This window comes from Ictalurus punctatus, chromosome 20 (assembly GCF_001660625.3).
Source record: "Ictalurus punctatus breed USDA103 chromosome 20, Coco_2.0, whole genome shotgun sequence".
Taxonomy (NCBI): Eukaryota; Metazoa; Chordata; class Actinopteri; order Siluriformes; family Ictaluridae; genus Ictalurus; species Ictalurus punctatus.
The window spans coordinates 22313679-22332388 of record NC_030435.2 but is presented as its reverse complement, the minus strand read 5'-3'; the positions used below and the strand labels follow the sequence as shown (position 1 = coordinate 22332388).

General features: G+C 46.2%; 1 protein-coding gene across 12 annotated transcripts in view; it reads left to right on the top strand.

The window, feature by feature from the left end:
- tnk2b (tyrosine kinase, non-receptor, 2b) overlaps nucleotides 1-18710 on the top strand; it is a 45073-nt gene that overhangs the window by 11398 nt on the left and 14965 nt on the right. For 2 of the 12 annotated variants that reach the window (XM_047162646.2, XM_017495500.3), the window contains exon 1: nucleotides 14746-15988. The exons of 6 other annotated variants lie outside the window; for them this stretch is intronic. In XM_047162646.2, coding sequence (XP_047018602.1) covers nucleotides 15893-15988 — 96 coding nt within the window. In that variant the 5' untranslated portion in view covers nucleotides 14746-15892. Of the gene's footprint in view, nucleotides 1-14744; nucleotides 15989-16014; nucleotides 17446-18710 lie in introns of those variants that run through there. 4 more of the 12 variants (XM_047162648.2, XM_017495501.3, XM_017495507.3 and 1 more) reach the window with 3 other exon arrangements.

Sequence of the window (18710 nt, the reverse complement as noted above, 5' to 3'; positions counted from 1 at the left end):
ATTTAAAGGAAAATTATGTTAAATTATGTAGAGCGCCGGCCACGTCCTCCCTGGCCGTTCAGGCTTGGGCTCTTGACCGACGTCCAAGTCTAATTGCGTTGGTCTTCTGAACTTCTCAGTATACACGATGTGCTCACTGTCCCGTACCTTCCCCTCCTCCATCAAGGAGGGACAGTTGAGCGTCTCCCACAGGCGTTGTTTAATGTCACTCGGGGGAGTAAGGCTTACTCTCTCTGACTACACTTCCAGGGCGTGTGTCAGTAATGGTGGAAACCCCCCCCCCCCCCCCCCCCCCAACCGTTGTCGCCCTTTTTTTAGTTTTTATTTGCTCCTCGAAGAAGAAGTGGAGACAATGTACAGCACATCGTCGAGGAATTTGCCCGCCTTGTCTCTCCCCCCCCCCCCCCCCCCCCCCCCCTTCTCTATTTTTCCTTTCGTCACTCTTTTCTTTGCTTATCCGGAGTGATTTTATTTCGCTCACTCAGAACAGGAAGCGGGTTACAGGTTGACGAGGTCATCGGCGTGGCACGACGGATGATGCAACTGCTCGCATAGAGCGTCTCTGTTCTGGCGAGTCCACACCCACGCACCCACACGTACACTCATTAACTCCTGTGTGTCGTGGAGTGCACAGGATAGCCGCCCACGCAGTCAAAAATCCATTTCACTGCTACTGCTGTCGCAAGAACCTGCCTTTATTAAGCCAGTGTTAGACAGGCCCGAGACTCCAGATCAACACTTAACGCCAAATGTCTCGTAAGAAGGACACATATCGTTTCTGCCTCGTTCGAGAGAGAGGAAAACAGCCCGTAGCTGCGAAAGCACGAGGAATAACAGTTATAACTCGTTCTGCCGACATTCCACGGCATAACTCTCTAAACGGATGAAAAGTATGACGTGTCATTCTTTAGATGGATAAAAAGCCGCGGCGGTTTCCAAATAGCCGTGCTGTTAAAGGAATGAAACGCTTCAGGTTATTGGAGAACAGTCAACTTGTGCTTTATCACACCGCCCTGTCCATGCTTATTATTATTATTATTATTATTATTATTATTATTATTATTATTATTTATTTTTTTTTTTTAACTAAGAACTTTTACACGTCTCCGCAGAGAGAAAGCTCTAGCGTTTGGATGGCGAATAAAATGAATCCAAATTAAAGTCGAGCAACTTTCCACTTTTGTCTCTGAGCGTTCACGTTTGCGTCACGTGGCGTCTCGTACATATGGGATCACGTTTGTGCCGGAAGTCCTGCGCGTAACTTCTCCAGAAACGAACAGAAATATGCAACGAGAGAGAAGGGGAAAAACCGCTCGGAGACTGAGAACGTCGAGCAAACGTGACACGATCTTCAGATACACGGCGTTCTTCGTTTACGGTTTTCCAAGCTTCCCTTCTCGCTAACCGTGGTGTATGAACGCGCCGCGACGGTTCAGAGCTTTGACTATACAGGTTTGAGGAGACGATCGCTGTACGTCACTCATCACGGATCGGTGCTAACGCTAGACAAACACAGACGCGTCCCATTTCAGAGCGTGGTGTGGTGAATAAGGAACCGCTTAGCTACAATTCATAGAAACGCTATTAAATATATTTTTTTTTGTTTGTTTGTTTTTTTTTTGTGAGTGATAAGTCGACCTGAAACGTCGACTTAAAGTTCAGTACTTTCGTAGAAGACCGCATCTGAATGAAACCTCCGTAGAAGAGAAAATCCCCAAACTCTACTGCACTACAGATACAAAAGACCTGAATGGCTCCTAGCTTTTTTTCTGCTGTAGCTCTGCTGCCTCTAGTGGCGGTCATATGAAACGCACTAACATCCTGCCACAGCTGTCCTGATGAAACCACGAGTGAACTGTGTGTGTGTGTGTGAAGGTCAGGCATGTGTGATGGAGTGCATACACGTGCACGGGTTATCAGTCAGCGCTGAAAAAGATACAGAGAGGAATAAACAGAGAGAGAGGAAATAACAAGAGAGCAGCCTGGCCTTGCGGTACCGAACGGAAGCGTTTTTTTTATTCGGTGTCTGTGCGGTGTTTAACTTGTTCTGCGCCACATCCTGGTGTGCTGTTGGCCTCGGGTGACTCCGAGCAGTAGACGTGTGGATTATTTCTTTTTTCACATCCTGACGATAAAAAAACAAAACACACAAACATTTTATTATACTGGATGATTATGATTACTATAATATATATATATATGTGTATGTATGTGTGTGTGTGTGTGTATATATATATATAATATATTTAAAAAAAAACAAAAAAACGAGGCATTCAACAGAGTATCGCCGTCTTGAATATCTCGAAACAAAATGCCGGTGAGAAATATTGTGTCTGAAGTGTATCACGATATTAAAATTTTTTTTTTTATTTATTTTTTTGAGTCTAATGACCATCACGTCGCGAAAAGACCTCATTGTGGCGCCGTGTTCAAAAATAGAATGCGATTCCAATTCGGGTCAGGGGCCTTCGAGCGATACGAGATGTATAGTATTTATGGAAGGAGTCTCCAGCGTAAGTGATGAGTCGTTCCGCGGACGGCGAGAACACCCAGCGAGAAACGGAAGTAGAAACGGTTCGACCGTATGACGTCCTCCTGTGACTCAATTGAATTGTGCTGTCGGTAGGAAAGGACAGCGGTATGAGAGGAATAAAAGACTTCAGGGTGCGCCGTTATGGGGAAAATAATTGACTTCTGGCTGGGAACAGTGACTCCGGTCCGTCACGAGTGTTTTATTCCTTACTGAGCTATAATATAAAATAACATATTCAGAACTGGATCCTTCTTGAGAGCGAGTGAGAGTCAGACAGACAGACAGACAGACAGACAGACAGACAGACAGACGCACACACCTGGGTCACCTCGTCTGTTTTCCCCCTCGCTTCTCTTGAGAGCTTCATAATCCCCTCCCCTCATCTCCTCTCCTAATGCACCTGTTCGCTCTATAACACACACACACACACACACACACACACACACACACACACACACACACACACACACACACACACACAATTCCCGGCTTCAGCATAGCTCACATGTTTGCCTGGGGCTTCCTAGAAAGATGCAACGAGAGCTGAGATTAGTGTGTATTCACATTCTCTCTCTCGCTCTCACTAACACACACACACACACACACACACACTGGATTCTTCCCTCACATCTCCCTGGTATGTGTAAAGCTTTCTGGGAAGTTTGATCAGGGTTGTGTTCCTGCGGGAGATTCCTCCTTTTGTTGTTTGATGATGATGATGAAAGATTAATGATCCAGTGAAATAAATCTGGATTAATCTCGGATTGTTTATTCTCGAATTAAACCGAGGAAAACACTTTGAGATATGCTGTTACTGGAAAATCATCACCTTCAGTAGCAGCAGTAAGAGGATTTCCACCCCACTGTTGCGTTATTGATATTTAAAATTTTTTTTATTTCTCACAAATTTTTTTTTTTTTATCACGATCTACTGTCTAATAGGGCTGGGCAATGTAATGATGTAATATCCATGTCATGATGAATGATGTCACAATAGGTTTTTCTGAGGTATCAGAATAAAAAAAAAATAAAAAAAAATAAAAAAAAAGTAAGGAAGGGATTTACAAACGGACTGGCAACAGTCGATGTTCAAATTTTTCGACTTTATCATTACAATTGTAAAATAAATAAATGAACAAAGAAAAACAAAAACGGTATGAATGCATTTAAATAGTTTATTTTCTTCTCTTTGTGCTAATCATTTTTGAAAAATAAGTTATTTTTTTAATATAAAAGAATCGAATGAATTGCTCATTTATTACTCCGTTAATTTATTAACAGTAAACAAGGGCGTTATTTCCGATTAACGTCACATGTAAAAAAAAATAATTTGTTCTATTTGGCACCATTTTTGGATGCGGATTTTCAGCGGCATTGCTAATAAATCTGGCCAAGTGTTGTTACATATACGCGTCTAACGTTAGCGAAGTCGAACACACGCCGCCGATGGATTTTATTTCGCGTCGACGGACACCAAATATTCCCTGTTCGGCTCGACAGAAAAGACGAGCACCGCGTGAGGCGAGAGTTCGGGCCGTCTCGAAACGAAACACGTCGTACGCACGGAATGTGCGAATATGCGGGAAACCGGGAATATGTGAGACGGATACGGCGTCTGTAGTTGACGGTAAATTTTGTTGAGATCGAACGTTTACTCGTCTCAGAATTTCCGGTTTCGGTCATTATGCGCGTTCACGCAGGAAGTTGTCGTTCGGATTTTTTATTCACAATGCGAGCGAGCTAGTTTCCCGCACGACATACGACCGCGTTGTACAATTACTATACGACGCGTGACGATAAAGCGTAGCTACAGCGGCTTCGGAAATCGATTAAAAACATCAAGCACGCTTGGCGCGCGTTCTTTGTTCTTCATTTTCTAGAAGTAGAGTTTAAAAAACAAAAAACAAAAAACAAAAAAAAACATCAAAGTGACTCGAAAGCACCTGATGTCGTAATTACGACTTCCCAGGAGGTCTTGAGCGCACATCATGTGAGACGAAGGGAAGGGGGCGGAGCTATATAACAGACACTTTCGGAACACCCGCATATGACGTTCCAGATTCATCAGTGGAAGAACGCTTTTTCGTGTTTTTGAGTGATAAGTCTGTCTTTGTGTTAAGTTGCGGAGCTCCTACACAAAATGCGAAGGTCTGGTTATACGGCCTTGTCGTAATGTTTATATCGCGCAAGCTTGGAATATAGCGTGTGTATAGCAGTGTGTGTTTCCAGAGTTTCTCAGCCAGCCTTTAGGTGACGGGAGATGGAGCGTAGGCAGACGCCAGACGTCCTCTAAAGCTCGAGTGATTGTCCTGGGAGCTCCCTACAGTGGGTGTGTGTGTGTGTGTGTGTGCGCACGCAGGACGTTCAGCTCAATACCGGCTCCGGACCCGCAGATTGGAATCCGTTTACGAGGCTGTATGTTACGGCTGGAAAACGGATTTCATGTTCGACATGAAGCGTACACAGTTCTTTATACGGATCAGGCTACACCCTGTTGATGCGTTTCCCATACCTGCGCTCTGCTCTAGTATGTGTGTGTGTGTGTGTGTACACGTAGAGGATATTATATTATATAGTGTGAGATCACTCCACTCATGGAGAGCGACGCTCGAAGCCGAAAGTTTGTTGAAGCGTGTTTTTAAAAAATGTTTTTTTAAAAAAAAAAAAATTTTTCTTCCTCCCCAAACCCTCGAGCGTGTAAACCCTTTAACGTGAATACTAAAACGTCTACATGTCTTCCATGTCCTGCGATTGAAGTTAAAGACTCGGCGAGGCGCTCGGGGAGAGCCATACTGGAAATTCGATGAAGTATGATAGAAGTTTTTTTTTTTTTTTGTATTAACGGTCTGTATGTGTGTGTTTGTGTAACCCGGCACTAGGAGACCGTCTCCTAACGGTAGGTGGTGACGAGGGGGTGTGAAAGATTTAACGACATCGCTGCTGATGGTTCAACCATCTGCTGAGGGATACGGAGAGAGTGGGAGGGAGGCGGGACGGGGGTTTGACGGACAGACAGAAGGGAGAATTTCGGCGGAGGGGGGCGTGTTGAAATTATTATTATTATTATTATTATTATTATTATTTTAAAAATCAGTCTTTCAGAAGCAGCTGATCTCCTGGGATTTTCACACACAACAGTCTCTGGAGTTTGGTGCAGAAACATCCAGCAGTTCCGCAGGCTTGTCGATGAGGGAAGTCGGACTGGTTCAAAGTCACTCAAAAAAACCCGTCTTTACAACCGCGCTGAGCAGAAAAGCATCTCAGAATGCACAAAATGTCAAGCCTCGAGGCAAAACAAGAAGTCCTTCTCGGGTTCTGCTCCCGTCAGTGAAGGGCAGATTGGTATAAGGTTGATTTTAAGGGAAAGTCAACAGGAAGTAGTGTTTCTATCTCTGGTTGCTGGATGATTTGAAGAAAAAGAAACGTCGGTGTCCATTATATCATCCGTTTATCGAAGCTGCCGGTCCGCTGGGCCACTGATTGAACAGCCGATCGGCCTGGATATGCGATCTGCTTATCGCTGGCATCTGTGCTAATAATTTATCCACACGTTGTGTTATCCATACAAATCGCAGTCCAGGATAATTTCAGGAGAAGTCGTATTCCCAGCGCTGGACCGTTATCAAGTCAGGTGGAGACGAGGTCTCGGGAGACGCCACACACGCTTCAAACCGGACGGTGGGTCTGTAATCGGTGAGGCTTTTCCGATGCAGATGTGTTGTGGAAGACGAGAGCATTTGATTTGCATGTGAAAGTCTGGAAGAGCGAGAGAGACGGTCGACTGCATGCTATTAGGCAGATCAGGGCCGAGAACCCTCCTGGCGCTTGGGCTTTGTGTTCACACCTGGGTGAGTGAAAAAGGGGCCACAGTCCAGCTGGCGTTATGAGGAACTCCTCAAGTAGTAAATCCATTGTGACATCAGAATATACCTCAGAGTTCCCCCCCCCCAACATACGTAACATCGAGACCTCAGAAATGGGTCCTAAATATAATAAACAGTCAAAGGACCCGAGAACTCTGTGTTCTAAACAGAATTCGGTTCCGGTAAGGAGCCGCTGCTACTGTTCCTGGGAGTCTTGGTGAAGGAGGCGTGGCATCTGTCAGTCGCAATAAAGAAGGTGTGGCCTCTGTGCCTGTCGGTCTCACTGGGGGTGTGGCCTCTGTATCTGTCACAGAGAAGGAGGTGTGGCTTCTCTGCCTGGCAGTCTGAATGGAGATTTGTCCTCTGTGCTTCATTTGTTGAGAAGGAGGTGTGGCCTCTTTGTCAGTCCCGGTGAAGGTGTGGCCTCTGTGAACATTGGTCTTTGTGAAGGAGGTGTGGCCTCGGGGCCTCTATCCTGGTCAAGGAGGTGTTGCCATGTGTCTTGGTCCTGGTCAAGGAGGTGTGGCCTCTTTGCCTCGGTCCTGGTCCAGGAGGTGTGGCCTCTGTGCTTCATTCATAGAGGAGGTGTGGCTTGTGTTGCTGTCAGTTTCAGGGGAAAATAATGTGGATGAATAAACTGAACAGTTTGCACTATAATGAATTACACGTGATATTTACTGATGCCGTAACGATGAGAGGATTGACCTCTCGTTATTTAAGCCAGCTCAGAGAGAGAAAGAAATCAGAAATCTGCAGCAGGGAGACGGCGAAGGAAAACACCTCTCCCACCCTCGTTTCATCCATCTTTCCATCTGTCCAGCTGATCTCCCAGATGGCCTTCTGCATCTCTCGCTGTCTCTCTCCTCTTTCTCACTGTATTAATTCCCCCTCATTAAGGACAGCTTCTCTCCCCCTCCTTTCCCTCTGTCTCGTTCTGATTGGTCGACATGCCCTTTGCTCACTGGCGAGCGCCGCTGCCGTGTCGTTTGGGATGGGGGGGGGTGTTTGGGTTACACCACTCGCCACGAGCGCAGCTCTGACTGAAAACAGAGAATAAAAAAAGGAAGAATGGAAGGGAGGATGGGAGAAGAGTAAACATAACGCTAACAAAGGATTAGGCTTTGCGAGCGCTCATTAATGTGGATTTAAAAGAAAAACCCACCTCCGTACACGAGCGGAAGACGAAACGAGCCCGACACATTCACGTACGGATTCGGCCGATGCAGACCTGCTGGAAGAGGAAGCACAGCTGCAGACTTTAGGTGCAGTAAGGGAGCACCAAGGCATGCGTCAGCACTTACACACACACACACACGAGGATAAAGCAGGCATTCTCTCTGAGGAGTGAACATGAACAGATTGGGTAAATCCTGACACCAGACATGTCTGCGTGAGCGGAAAGCGGCGAGAGTCCTGTCCGCCCTCATCGTCCGACCTCACCATGGGGGAGACTGCGGAGTACCAGCGGCTGGGCAGCGAACGCGACGACGACGAGGTATTTCAGCTCCCACGTCCCTCATCCTGCACGCCGGTTTGTTCTCCGTAGCTGTATCCGGCGTCCGAGCGGTCCTCGTGATCGTATCGGAAACCCGGCTGCGTTATCGATTTTGATCTTTTCTCTAAATCGAATTTTTAAGCTCGACACGTCTAATATAGCGTTAATTACTGTTTACTATAGTGACGTGTCGGTGGTAGAGCTGCATAAAATAATGTTTGCACTACGAACCTTCCGATAATTAAGGAATCGAACACTTCAGGGAGATTGCTGTCGTAGGAAAATAATCGACGACAGATCTGGGTCACAAAGCGGTGTTAGAGTTGAGTATCTTCAACGGCATCTTCTGGAGGTTTTATTCCTCTTGCGCCACACCATTTACCAATGATTACAGTTTACTTTTTAAAGTTTTTTTTAAAGAGACACATTGTACGCTTTCTCCGTTTTATGGTTACGTTTGTAACGTTAGAGAGCAAGATGGATCTGTTATTACTCATACTATTGTTGCTATAAACATGTAGCTTGTGATGTTACTGAGAGAGCGCAAAAATCTTAAAGCGACGTCTCTAAACGTATCGACGACTACAGCGCCGACACTGGAGACTCCTTCCCTAAACGTATCGACGACTACAGCGCCGACACTGGAGACTCCTTCCCTAAACGTATCGACGATTACAGCGCCGACACTGGAGACTCCTTCCCTAAACGTATCGACGACTACAGCGCCGACACTGGAGACTCCTTCCCTAAACGTATCGACGACTACAGCGCCGACACTGGAGACTCCTTCCCTAAACGTATCGACGATTACAGCGCCGACACTGGAGACTCCTTCCCTAAACGTATCGACGACTACAGCTCCGACACTGGAGACTCCTTCCCTAAACGTATCGACGACTACAGCGCCGACACTGGAGACTCCTTCCCTAAACGTATCGACGACTACAGCTCCGACACTGGAGACTCCTTCCCTAAACGTATCGACGATTACAGCGCCGACACTGGAGACTCCTTCCCTAAACGTATCGACGACTACAGCGCCGACACTGGAGACTCCTTCCCTAAACGTATCGACGATTACAGCGCCGACACTGGAGACTCCTTCCCTAAACGTATCGACGACTACAGCTCCGACACTGGAGACTCCTTCCCTAAACGTATCGACGACTACAGCGCCGACACTGGAGACTCCTTCCCTAAACGTATCGACGACTACAGCTCCGACACTGGAGACTCCTTCCCTAAACGTATCGACGATTACAGCGCCGACACTGGAGACTCCTTCCCTAAACGTATCGACGATTACAGCGCCGACACTGGAGACTCCTTCCCTAAACGTATCGACGACTACAGCTCCGACACTGGAGACTCCTTCCCTAAACGTATCGACGACTACAGCGCCGACACTGGAGACTCCTTCAGTTATACAATTTTCATTTGTAGGTTTAGCGTTATGAAGAACGATAACGTATCTGACCAATCGTGCTGCTCCAAACTGTTTGGTTATTCGCTTGTGTGACATCAATGTTTCTTTGTGTGTGTGTGTGTGTGTGTGTGTGTGTGATTCACTTCCATATAATTTAATAGTGGATTCTTTATATTTCCTCCTCTCACACACACTCACTCCTATAATGTTTTACTGTAGTTAAATAATGCTAGGTCTAGCCTCAACCCTAACATCAATACCCACATAGAAATGTTTAGACTCTTTCATTTTTTTTTCCAAACAGAAGCCTCTTCTTCTTCTTCTTCTTCTTCTTCTTCTTCTAAGCTTTTTTTTTTTTTTTTTTTTTTATTGACGAGGACCAACCAAATGTCACTACAAGGTCAAAATGTCATCATTCTGGGGACATTTGGTCCTCACAAAAGGCTAACCCCTCCCCAAGCACATGTGTGTATACACACACACACACACATATTTATATATATACACACACAGTGTGTGTTGAATGCAGCATGAGGGCATTGAGGAGGTGAGGCTGAATGACTCTGTATTCTACAGTCTTTTGTCTGAGCGTCGTTCATGAATCTGATCTCCACTCAGTCTGGCGCTGTGTGTGTGTGTGTGTGTGTGTGTGTGTGTGTGTGCGCACACGAATGCGTGTGCTGGTACTGTTTGCTCCGAGTTCTGCATGTGTACGGCTGTGTAAACGAGACCGATTGAGGTCTTTTTGTCTCGCCCTTAGAGTCTCAGAAACGTACTAACAGGGTCGTTTTCAGTTTTCACACACACACACACACACACACACACACACACACACACGTCCCTCTGCCTGTCTGACAGAAAAAAAAAAGGTGTAGATATCGGTCTAAGGTTCAAGCCTTTTATTTCTCCGGCTTTTACCTGGCTATTATTTTCCCCCTACAGTCAAATTCGACGTAATGACGACTTCTCGGATCCGACACGTGTAGAACATCACGGAACATATAATTAAAAAGAAACGTCCGCTGAGGTCCTGCGTTTCATCTAGCAATTTTATTCGTTCTGCGCTCCAGTAAATGACCTGGAAATAAACTCCAGCAGCTCGTTGCAGTAATCAGTAATGGGGTCAGGGACACGTTCCCGAGGTTCACCCGCAGGAATCGTTTCATTCGCTCCGATTTACCGTACGTCATTACGTAGCCGTGATCGTCTGAGCGGACCGTGAACGAGCGCACCGTACGAGCGTATATAGGGAAATGGATACGTCGAGATGATTTATAAATCAGATGTAATGTTTTCAGATTACGTTTACGAGTCTCAAGGCTTACACTTTTCTGTTGTACTTAATTTTTTATTAGCGTGATGAGTACGTCACGGCGTTTAAAAATATTAGTACGTCATGTTATGACGTGCGGGGGGAAAAAAAAAAAGAAGTAAATAAATAAATTAAGCAAGCGCAGTGAGATTTAAGGAAATAATTTCACGTAAGAATGATCTTCTACTAAAGTTGTTATCTTTACGAATAGGTTTTAGTTATAGGACACTGTTTACTGTTAACACCCCCGAAATTGATTTATTCCTCTTATACCGCAGTAATTTAAAGTCTGACCCGTTATACGGCTCCGACACTGGAGACTCCTTCCGTAAAGGCTCAACGTGCAGTCACATTTATATAGCGCTTTTCTAGACACTCAAAGCGCTTTACGTAGAATGGGAGGGGGAGGGGGTGGGAGGGTATCTCGTAAACCGCCACTAACGTGTAGCGTGTACCTGGATGATGCGACGGCAGCCGTAGCGCGCCAGAACGCTCCCCACACACCAGCTGTAGGTGGAGAGGAGAGAGTGATGTAGGCAGTTTAGAGATGGGGGGATTGGTGAGAGGGGGCCAATGGGGGAATTCCGTCAGGACACCGGGGTTATACCCCCCCCCGTACTCTTTTACGATTAGTGTCCTGGGATTATTAATGAGCGCAGAGAGTCAGGACCTCGGTTTAACGCCTCATCCGAAAGACGGTGGTTACCATAGATACAACGCATTAAAACAGCACGTTAATATAAACCCGAGATTTGAACTGCAGTCAGACCGACTGTCCGTTTTTTAGAAAAGTGATCAACGATTCACCACCCGACCAATCAGAATTTAGTTCAACACGCCCCGTTTTCTTTTGTAGTTCAACTATGGTGGATTTGAGCGTTTCTGCTGAGTCTCATTTCTGCGCTTATTACTGTCCATCAGCGCCCTGATGTTTGCGTGTATTGTATATTCCTGGCACAATGGCTGGGAGTGCAGCGCTCTCGGTTTTCTCACAGTAAGCACTATTTAGCACGTTCCCGGAATCCGATGATGTTTCGGTGCTGCAGGACATAACCCGACCTCATCCATCTCTCATCGGTCATCTCTTCCTCTCGCTCTCTCTGTGCCTTGCACTTCCCGTTGATGATCTCTTGCCTTTGTATCGACTCTGGCGTTGTCCTTCCTGGCCTCGCTGTCCTGTCCACCGCCATCTAATCAGCCGTGCAGTCTACTTACAAAAGCGGACATAAGGGTTGGGTGCTCATCTTCTCTGAAAGCTCTAGGCTCAAAATCCCTCTAAAGTAATCACACACACACACATACGGGGTTTGTCTGATTGAATGAAAGGGATAAAGCTGCATAAAAGGAGCTTGATTGCAGGGTGTTTATTCTACAATAACGGCCACGTTGATGTAAAGAAAAGGAAGAGGCCTTTGAGTTACAGGCTGTGATTGCAAGCTAAAGCTGTACACGCAATTCTTTTCTCCGTTATTACTCGCTTTTGTGCATTTGAAGATGTACCGCTGTCGATAAGGCGACCTGGGACATCACGTAAGTCGGACAAGCCACGTACAGACTGAAAACCCACCATTAAATGTCTGTCTTGGGAAGGTGTCCTGCCACAACGAGCTACCAAAACGGAAGCAGAACAACGCGCCCTTGTGTGGATTCTTGGGAACCGAACACCAGAGTGACGCTCCAGAATCACTCTGGTGTTCTTTATATCTTCATCAAACCATTCAACAAGGCCCTTGTGCCCTGTGGAAGATACCACACTCATCAGGATAGAAATGATATGTATAATGTCTGGATAATAACCGGTGAATTCTTCATAAACGCCACAGGATGACACGCCATGACCGTGCATTTGCTGCCCTCCTTTGGCCGCCTGTGATATTGCGTCTTTCAGAGTCGGTCAGCTGTGGGACCAGCACGGTGAAGGGCACAGCGAGACTTGGCTGTTGGATTCGAGCGCTCAGCCCTAGCCATAGATGAGATTTGGACAAACCGACGCTTTTCAGAGATGTAGCTGTGTGAGTCAGTATGTGTGAGGACAGGATGGTAAGCAGAAGATGGAGGTGCTACATATGGAGGTATGGTGAGAAGTTGGCACCTCCTATCCGCATGACGCCAGTCTCGAATAAGTGTCGAATCACAAGGACGCCCGCTTCCTGTCCATACACAGACGTGTAGGGACGCTTGTTGACGTTGAACGCCGTGAAATAACACCGGCTCTGTTTGTTCTCTATAGTAGAGGGTCATGTCGAGGTCATTTGTGTTCTGCTGACCGTCTTTGGTTTGACAGTTTTTCCACATCGGTCTGTTCATTGTGCTGGATGGAGGATTAAAAATGGAAACGGCTAGGTTCACCGTTTTTGATATTTATGCTTAATTTATGCTTACGGGCATCCGTGCATTCATATGACACGGTTCTACTTTTATTAAAAGTGTACTGATAATATTAGAAATGTTATGAAATCAGTTTCCTTTGGCATTGTTTTTTTTTTTCGTCCTTTCCCATGCTTTCTCTGCCTGTGCATCCCAGAGAAAGAGGCGTGGCCTTTGTACCTGCCAGTTACACTAATCTACTGTAGGTGTGACCTTTGCACCAGTCTCAGTAAAGGAGCTGTGGCCTCTGTAGTAGTCTGGCTCCCTGGAGAAGGCTTGTTGGTGACACAGAACCCGCTGTGAGCCCCAGAGAAGGAACCGACACTTTAGAACTTTTGTCCCTGTGAAGGAGGCGTGGCATTGGTGCTTGTCAGACGCCTGGAAAGTAGGTGTGGCCTGTGTTCTTGTCGAAGGAGGTATGGCCGGAGAACCAGTCAGCCCTTGTGAAGGAAATGTGGCTTCTGAACCCATTAGGCCAAGTGGAGAAGGCGTGGCCTTTACACCCATTAGTCCTGGTGAAGTAGGTGAAGGAGATGAAGCTGCTTTATATGTTAGTCCTGGAGAAAGAGGTGTGGCTTATCTGTCCTGATGAAGGCGGCGGAGCTTGTTTACCTGCCAGTCCTGGAGAAGGAGGTGTGGCATATCTGTCCTGATGAAGGCGGCGGAGCTTGTTTACCTGCCAGTCCTGGAGAAGGAGGTGTGGCCTATCTGTCCTGATGAAGGCGGTGGAGCTTGTTTACCTGCCAGTCCTGGAGAAGGAGGTGTGGCCTCTGTACCTGGAAGTCCTGGTGGCGCTTCTTTACCCGTCACTCCTGGCGAAGGAGGCGGAGCTTCTTTACCCATCAGTCCTAGTGAAGGAGGTGGAGCTTTTTACCCGTCGGTCCTGGTGAAAGAGGTGGAGCTTCTTTACTCGTCGTCGTGGAGAAAGCGTTTTGGTTTACTTTGTCCGTCCTAGTGAAGTAGGCACGGCCTCTCTACCCGTCAGTCCAAGTGAAGGAGGTGTGGCCTCCCATTTAATATGATTAAAATCGACTTGTTTGCACAATTCTGAACCACATTGTATTGTAATGCAGTATACTGTGTCAAAAAAAAGCTTAAATCTTACCATAATAAACTGTTAAATGTTTATTTCTTACATTAAAATGTACAAAATGTGTATCAAGATATGGTTAATATATACTGTATATTTACTCCGCTGTATGATTTTAAAAACGGTTTGGAAAATAAAGTGGTGTGGCCTAATAGAGAGCGTTTCAACCGGAATTGTAAAATGCACCAGCAGGGATACTTTGGCACACGGAGATCTTCAGCCTCTTGAACCTGGTGTTTACATCGTTGCTGATATGTCTTGTAAAGTGGTCTTCCCTTGGAGTTAGATTTGGTTGTTTTTAAATTGGAGCCTGTCATTCGCTACGTGTCGCGGAGCATTCTTCTCGCGTCGTCTGTGAAGTATACAGCGACACTGGAAATTCTTTGTGTCAGGATGGTAATTGGAGGCAGACTATTTATGACGCGCATGGTCCTGCTTCACTGCTGTCGTCCCTCACTTTGCCTCTGTCTTCCCTCTGGCCTCTCTAACTTGTACATTTTGTTTATCACTTAAGATACCACACATCTGGTTTTGCCTCATCTGGTCAAATCAGCAGAAAGGGGAGGGAGTGAAACAGGACCCAGCTAAAAAACGTGAGCAGCCCCTCCTTCCCTGGTGCGATGACGGAGACGAAACGTCCAAAGAAAATGCTGGGGCAGGTTTGTTTATATGCGGTCGAGGACGGTTTTGGAAGGAATGAGGAGGAAAGCAGGAACCAAATAAAGGAAAAGAGTCAAGTCACGTGGGAGTAGGAAGGAAGAGAGAGAGAGAGAGAGAGAGGGAGAAAGGGAACGGTTGGGTCAGAGAGAGGAGGGGAGATGGTGTTAGTCGATTCGAGAGGGAAGCTTGTTAAGAGCCAAACATTGGAGGGGGGGGGGTGTACAGGAAATGAGCTCTCCATCCTGCAGTTAAATCTGACCTCTTGGCTCACGATCAAATGCTCTTCCATCCAAATACCATAGAGTCTCTGTCCTGGGCACGGGCTGAGGGAGGGACAGAGGGAAAAGAGGGAGGGAGACTGGGCACTTCCCCAGCCGTCTGTCTGCGATTTCCAGATATACAGGGAGGGAGAGCGAGTCCTCGAAACTACCTTCTGCTTCACACAGAGAGAACAACACGTCCCCCTCTGCCACCAACATCCACACACTTGTTCCGATGCCATGAGACGGCTCTAAAAAGACCGACGTGCTCAGCCGAGCGTTCCTCAGACACGCAGAGGTCTCGTCCTCACTCCCACTCCTTCACTCGAGGGCATTGAGGTGGTGCTTAAAAAACGGGGCGCTATTAATAGCTGGATGCCGGACCAAGCTGATGGACAGCGCTGAAGTCAAACTCTCGTCCAACATTATTTAAATCCTGCCTCTACTTCTAGTCGGACTATTCTTTTGTTTTATTATTTTATTTATTTTATTTTTTTCTGAGCCTGAACTCGGACTTCAATGGAAGACTTCCAACTCTGGTTTCGGGTGGAAACTGCCTTTCCCGTTTGGCGGTGAAGGTTTTTTTTCTTTTTTTTTCTTCTTTTTCTTTTCTCCCCCCCCCTTTGCTCACGTAATTGCTTGCGTATTAGCACTAATTGGAGGTAGGAGGTTATAGGAACTTACTGGATCAGCCAGCGATGGAATGGAGCGTGTGGGTTGCAGGAGCTGAGGAGACCTCCCTTTGCATGGTTGACGAGTTTCGGAGACCTTATTTCACCTCGGCTCCACTCTCAGACCTTCATGTACAGCGAGAGGGACTAGTCTGTTCGGACTCGGCTCGGCTTCTTGAGCGTATTTAGCCTCGGCGCAGCTTCTCTGGATCTTCATGCTCTCTAGTTCGATCGATTTCCCTCTTAAGATGCGGCGCTTTGCCAAGCTCAAAAAAACCTTCCCGTTTCTTGCACATTTCCATGTGTACAGAGTAAGTATACCTTGTAGTCGTATGTTTGGCCATGTCTGCATGATGCTTGTTATGTGTGCAGTATATAAACGTATATATGGACAGCGTTACATCGGACCAGCGTCTGTACTTTGTCAATGCCTAAAGTCTTCACGTATCTTTCTAATTTAGTCGCGTAATTCTATTGGAACGGGATGCTTCACTGCGGACCAGCAGTATTCCTCTTCAGGCATCTCCTTTTTCTTTACCAGTGGCCCACATCTGGAGTAACTAATTAATAAACGCTCCTGATCTGATTTGTCTTTGCCTTTGTCCAGGGTATGAAAAAAGTTCAATGTTCAGAGTACGGGTACTCCAGCACCAGGAACCGCTCTGCTATTATTATATCATCAGATTTCTTCTCCAGGCTGTGGTTCCTTTCTTCAGGGACGTTCCCGTGCAATAATGGCTTGTAAAATTTTATTAAACAAGGCAATGTCTCCATAAAAAGTCACGCTCTATGCTTATTGTGTGTATGTGCGTTTGCGTAGCCACTTCTTGCTCCGAAATTATGGAGTCTACCCGAGGAACTTAGCCAGTGCTTTCTTATTGGAGGCCTCGAACGAGGTTCCCAACCACGATCGAAAAGTATATGACATGGTGTATCCTTAAAGGCAGACGTTTCGTATTTTGTTGTCTAGCCTGCGTTGACGCACTTGATCTAACTAATCAGCCAGTTGACGGGTCTTTCCCGAGTCGACATGCAGGGGTTCTGCAGGACCACGGTTGGGAACCGCTGGCCTAGCTTTAACCTTATGTCACGCATGACCGCTCTGCGTCACTGGATCGTGGTTCAGTCTGACTGGACCTGCGGTCGTTGGTTCCTTCCCGTCGTGATGGTTTGTGGTCTCGAGCACCCATCGTAATATACTATGATGCATTGTTTGGTCGCGTCGCACACGATGAACTGATGGTGTTCGACGACTTACACTTTCGCCTCCTTTTAATTATTTACACGTAGCAGTCACGCGATTTTCTTCGTTACGCCTCGGACGAGTGAGCCAGATGTTCTGGCAACGCAGCTGTGAGACTTTTATATATTAACCAGCACATGTTGCACATAGCGACGGCTTAAGTAATACCCCAGGGAGTGACGCTGGTGATTTCAGTCTGAAAGTATGTCCTAGTGAAGGCATTAAAAGTCTCACGCTGTTTATTCTCCCTCCCTCGCCTTCTCTCTTTCAGTCCTCAGTCCTCTCGGGATGTTCCCAGTATGCATTCCTCGCCGTTCCGCGACTATGACACCCGGCGAGCACCGCACACTTCCTTCGTTCTTTTCCCTGCGCCGTATATCCCGTCAAGTCCCACACAGGGACTCGTACAGCCGACGTTCCATGACAGCAGTGCGAACAGTGATACGGTGAAGGTTTCTGTAAGGTGACCCTCGCTAAAGGTTTCTGGAAGGAGCCTCCAGTGTCAGTGCGTCCCAAACGCCAGCGGTAAAAATATAACTTTTTTTAAATTCTTCAAGTCATCAGGACAGAGGGCTTTTACGGTTTCCCTGTAAGATGACGAGCTAACTTTTCTGCCTAAACTTCAAGAGAGTCTGGTGTTAATAGCCGCTACGAGCGCCTAACAGGATAGAACTCGTTTTACGGACCTCCCGCGAGTCATCGAGTCACGAGTCATTCTTTTAATTGCTAAAAAGAAAAAAAAAAAAAAAAAGTTAATCGTTCGGTATTCGAAGAATAAAACGCTCCAGGATATTCTAGGAAAGTAACGAACTTCAGCATGCCCATTCGTGTTCATTTCTTGCGTCAGGCCTTGCGTTAACAGAGACGTGTTTTTTTTTTTATTATTATTATTATTTCTCTCGGTATTTCGTCACCGAGTGGTGCCGGTGATTAAAACTGACTCGTCCGCTGCGATTTCATTCTGCCGATTTCTTCATAACTGTAATTGGCTGTAAATAATTATTTTGAGTCATATTCACCAGGAACGGCTGTGATGACTGTGTCAGGCGTTACCACTTTATCGTAGCGAGCTTGCGAGTAAAGAAACGTTAAAAAAAAAATAAAAGAACCTTAGAACTTCAGGGAAAAAAACTCCAAATATGGTTTGTCTTGGCTGAACTCTGCCTGCGGCGAGTGGGAAATAATTTGGTCGGACTATTGTTTTATGCGACAAATACTTGTACTTTCTACCCACCAAATTTTAGAAAAAAACAATTTATGCTCAAGGACTTTTAATAAACAGGAAGTAACCAATTTAATTTCCTTTTAATAAACAGGAAGTAGCCAATTTATACTGGACTACAACACTGCATTCTTGTATTGGACGTTGGCCCAAATCACACTTTTTTTATTTTTATTTGTAAAAGTTTTATACTTTTTGTTTGTTTGTTTGTTTGTTTGTTTGTTTATTTATTTATGCTGTCTGGATCTCAAGTTTTTGGTCTGATGTCTAGGCTCGGAAACGGAGACCTCCTTCTTAAGTATACGTGCTACGTTCATAACCATCGTGCTATTTTTCTGCGTGACTCCATTGTGGTCCGGCTCTTTCCCACGTCAATGGCGTGATTGACCGAAGGCAGTGCGGCTCCAGATCTTAATGGGCGAACTGGAAGGGACGAGGCCGCGATCCTCGTGACCTCCGGCCTTTCATGTGTCAATACAGGAAGCTCGCGTTGCACAAAGGCGCGATTCTGCTGCCGGACTTCCAGCAAACCTGCGCACATCGACTCCCCCTCACTTTTGTTCTTGGA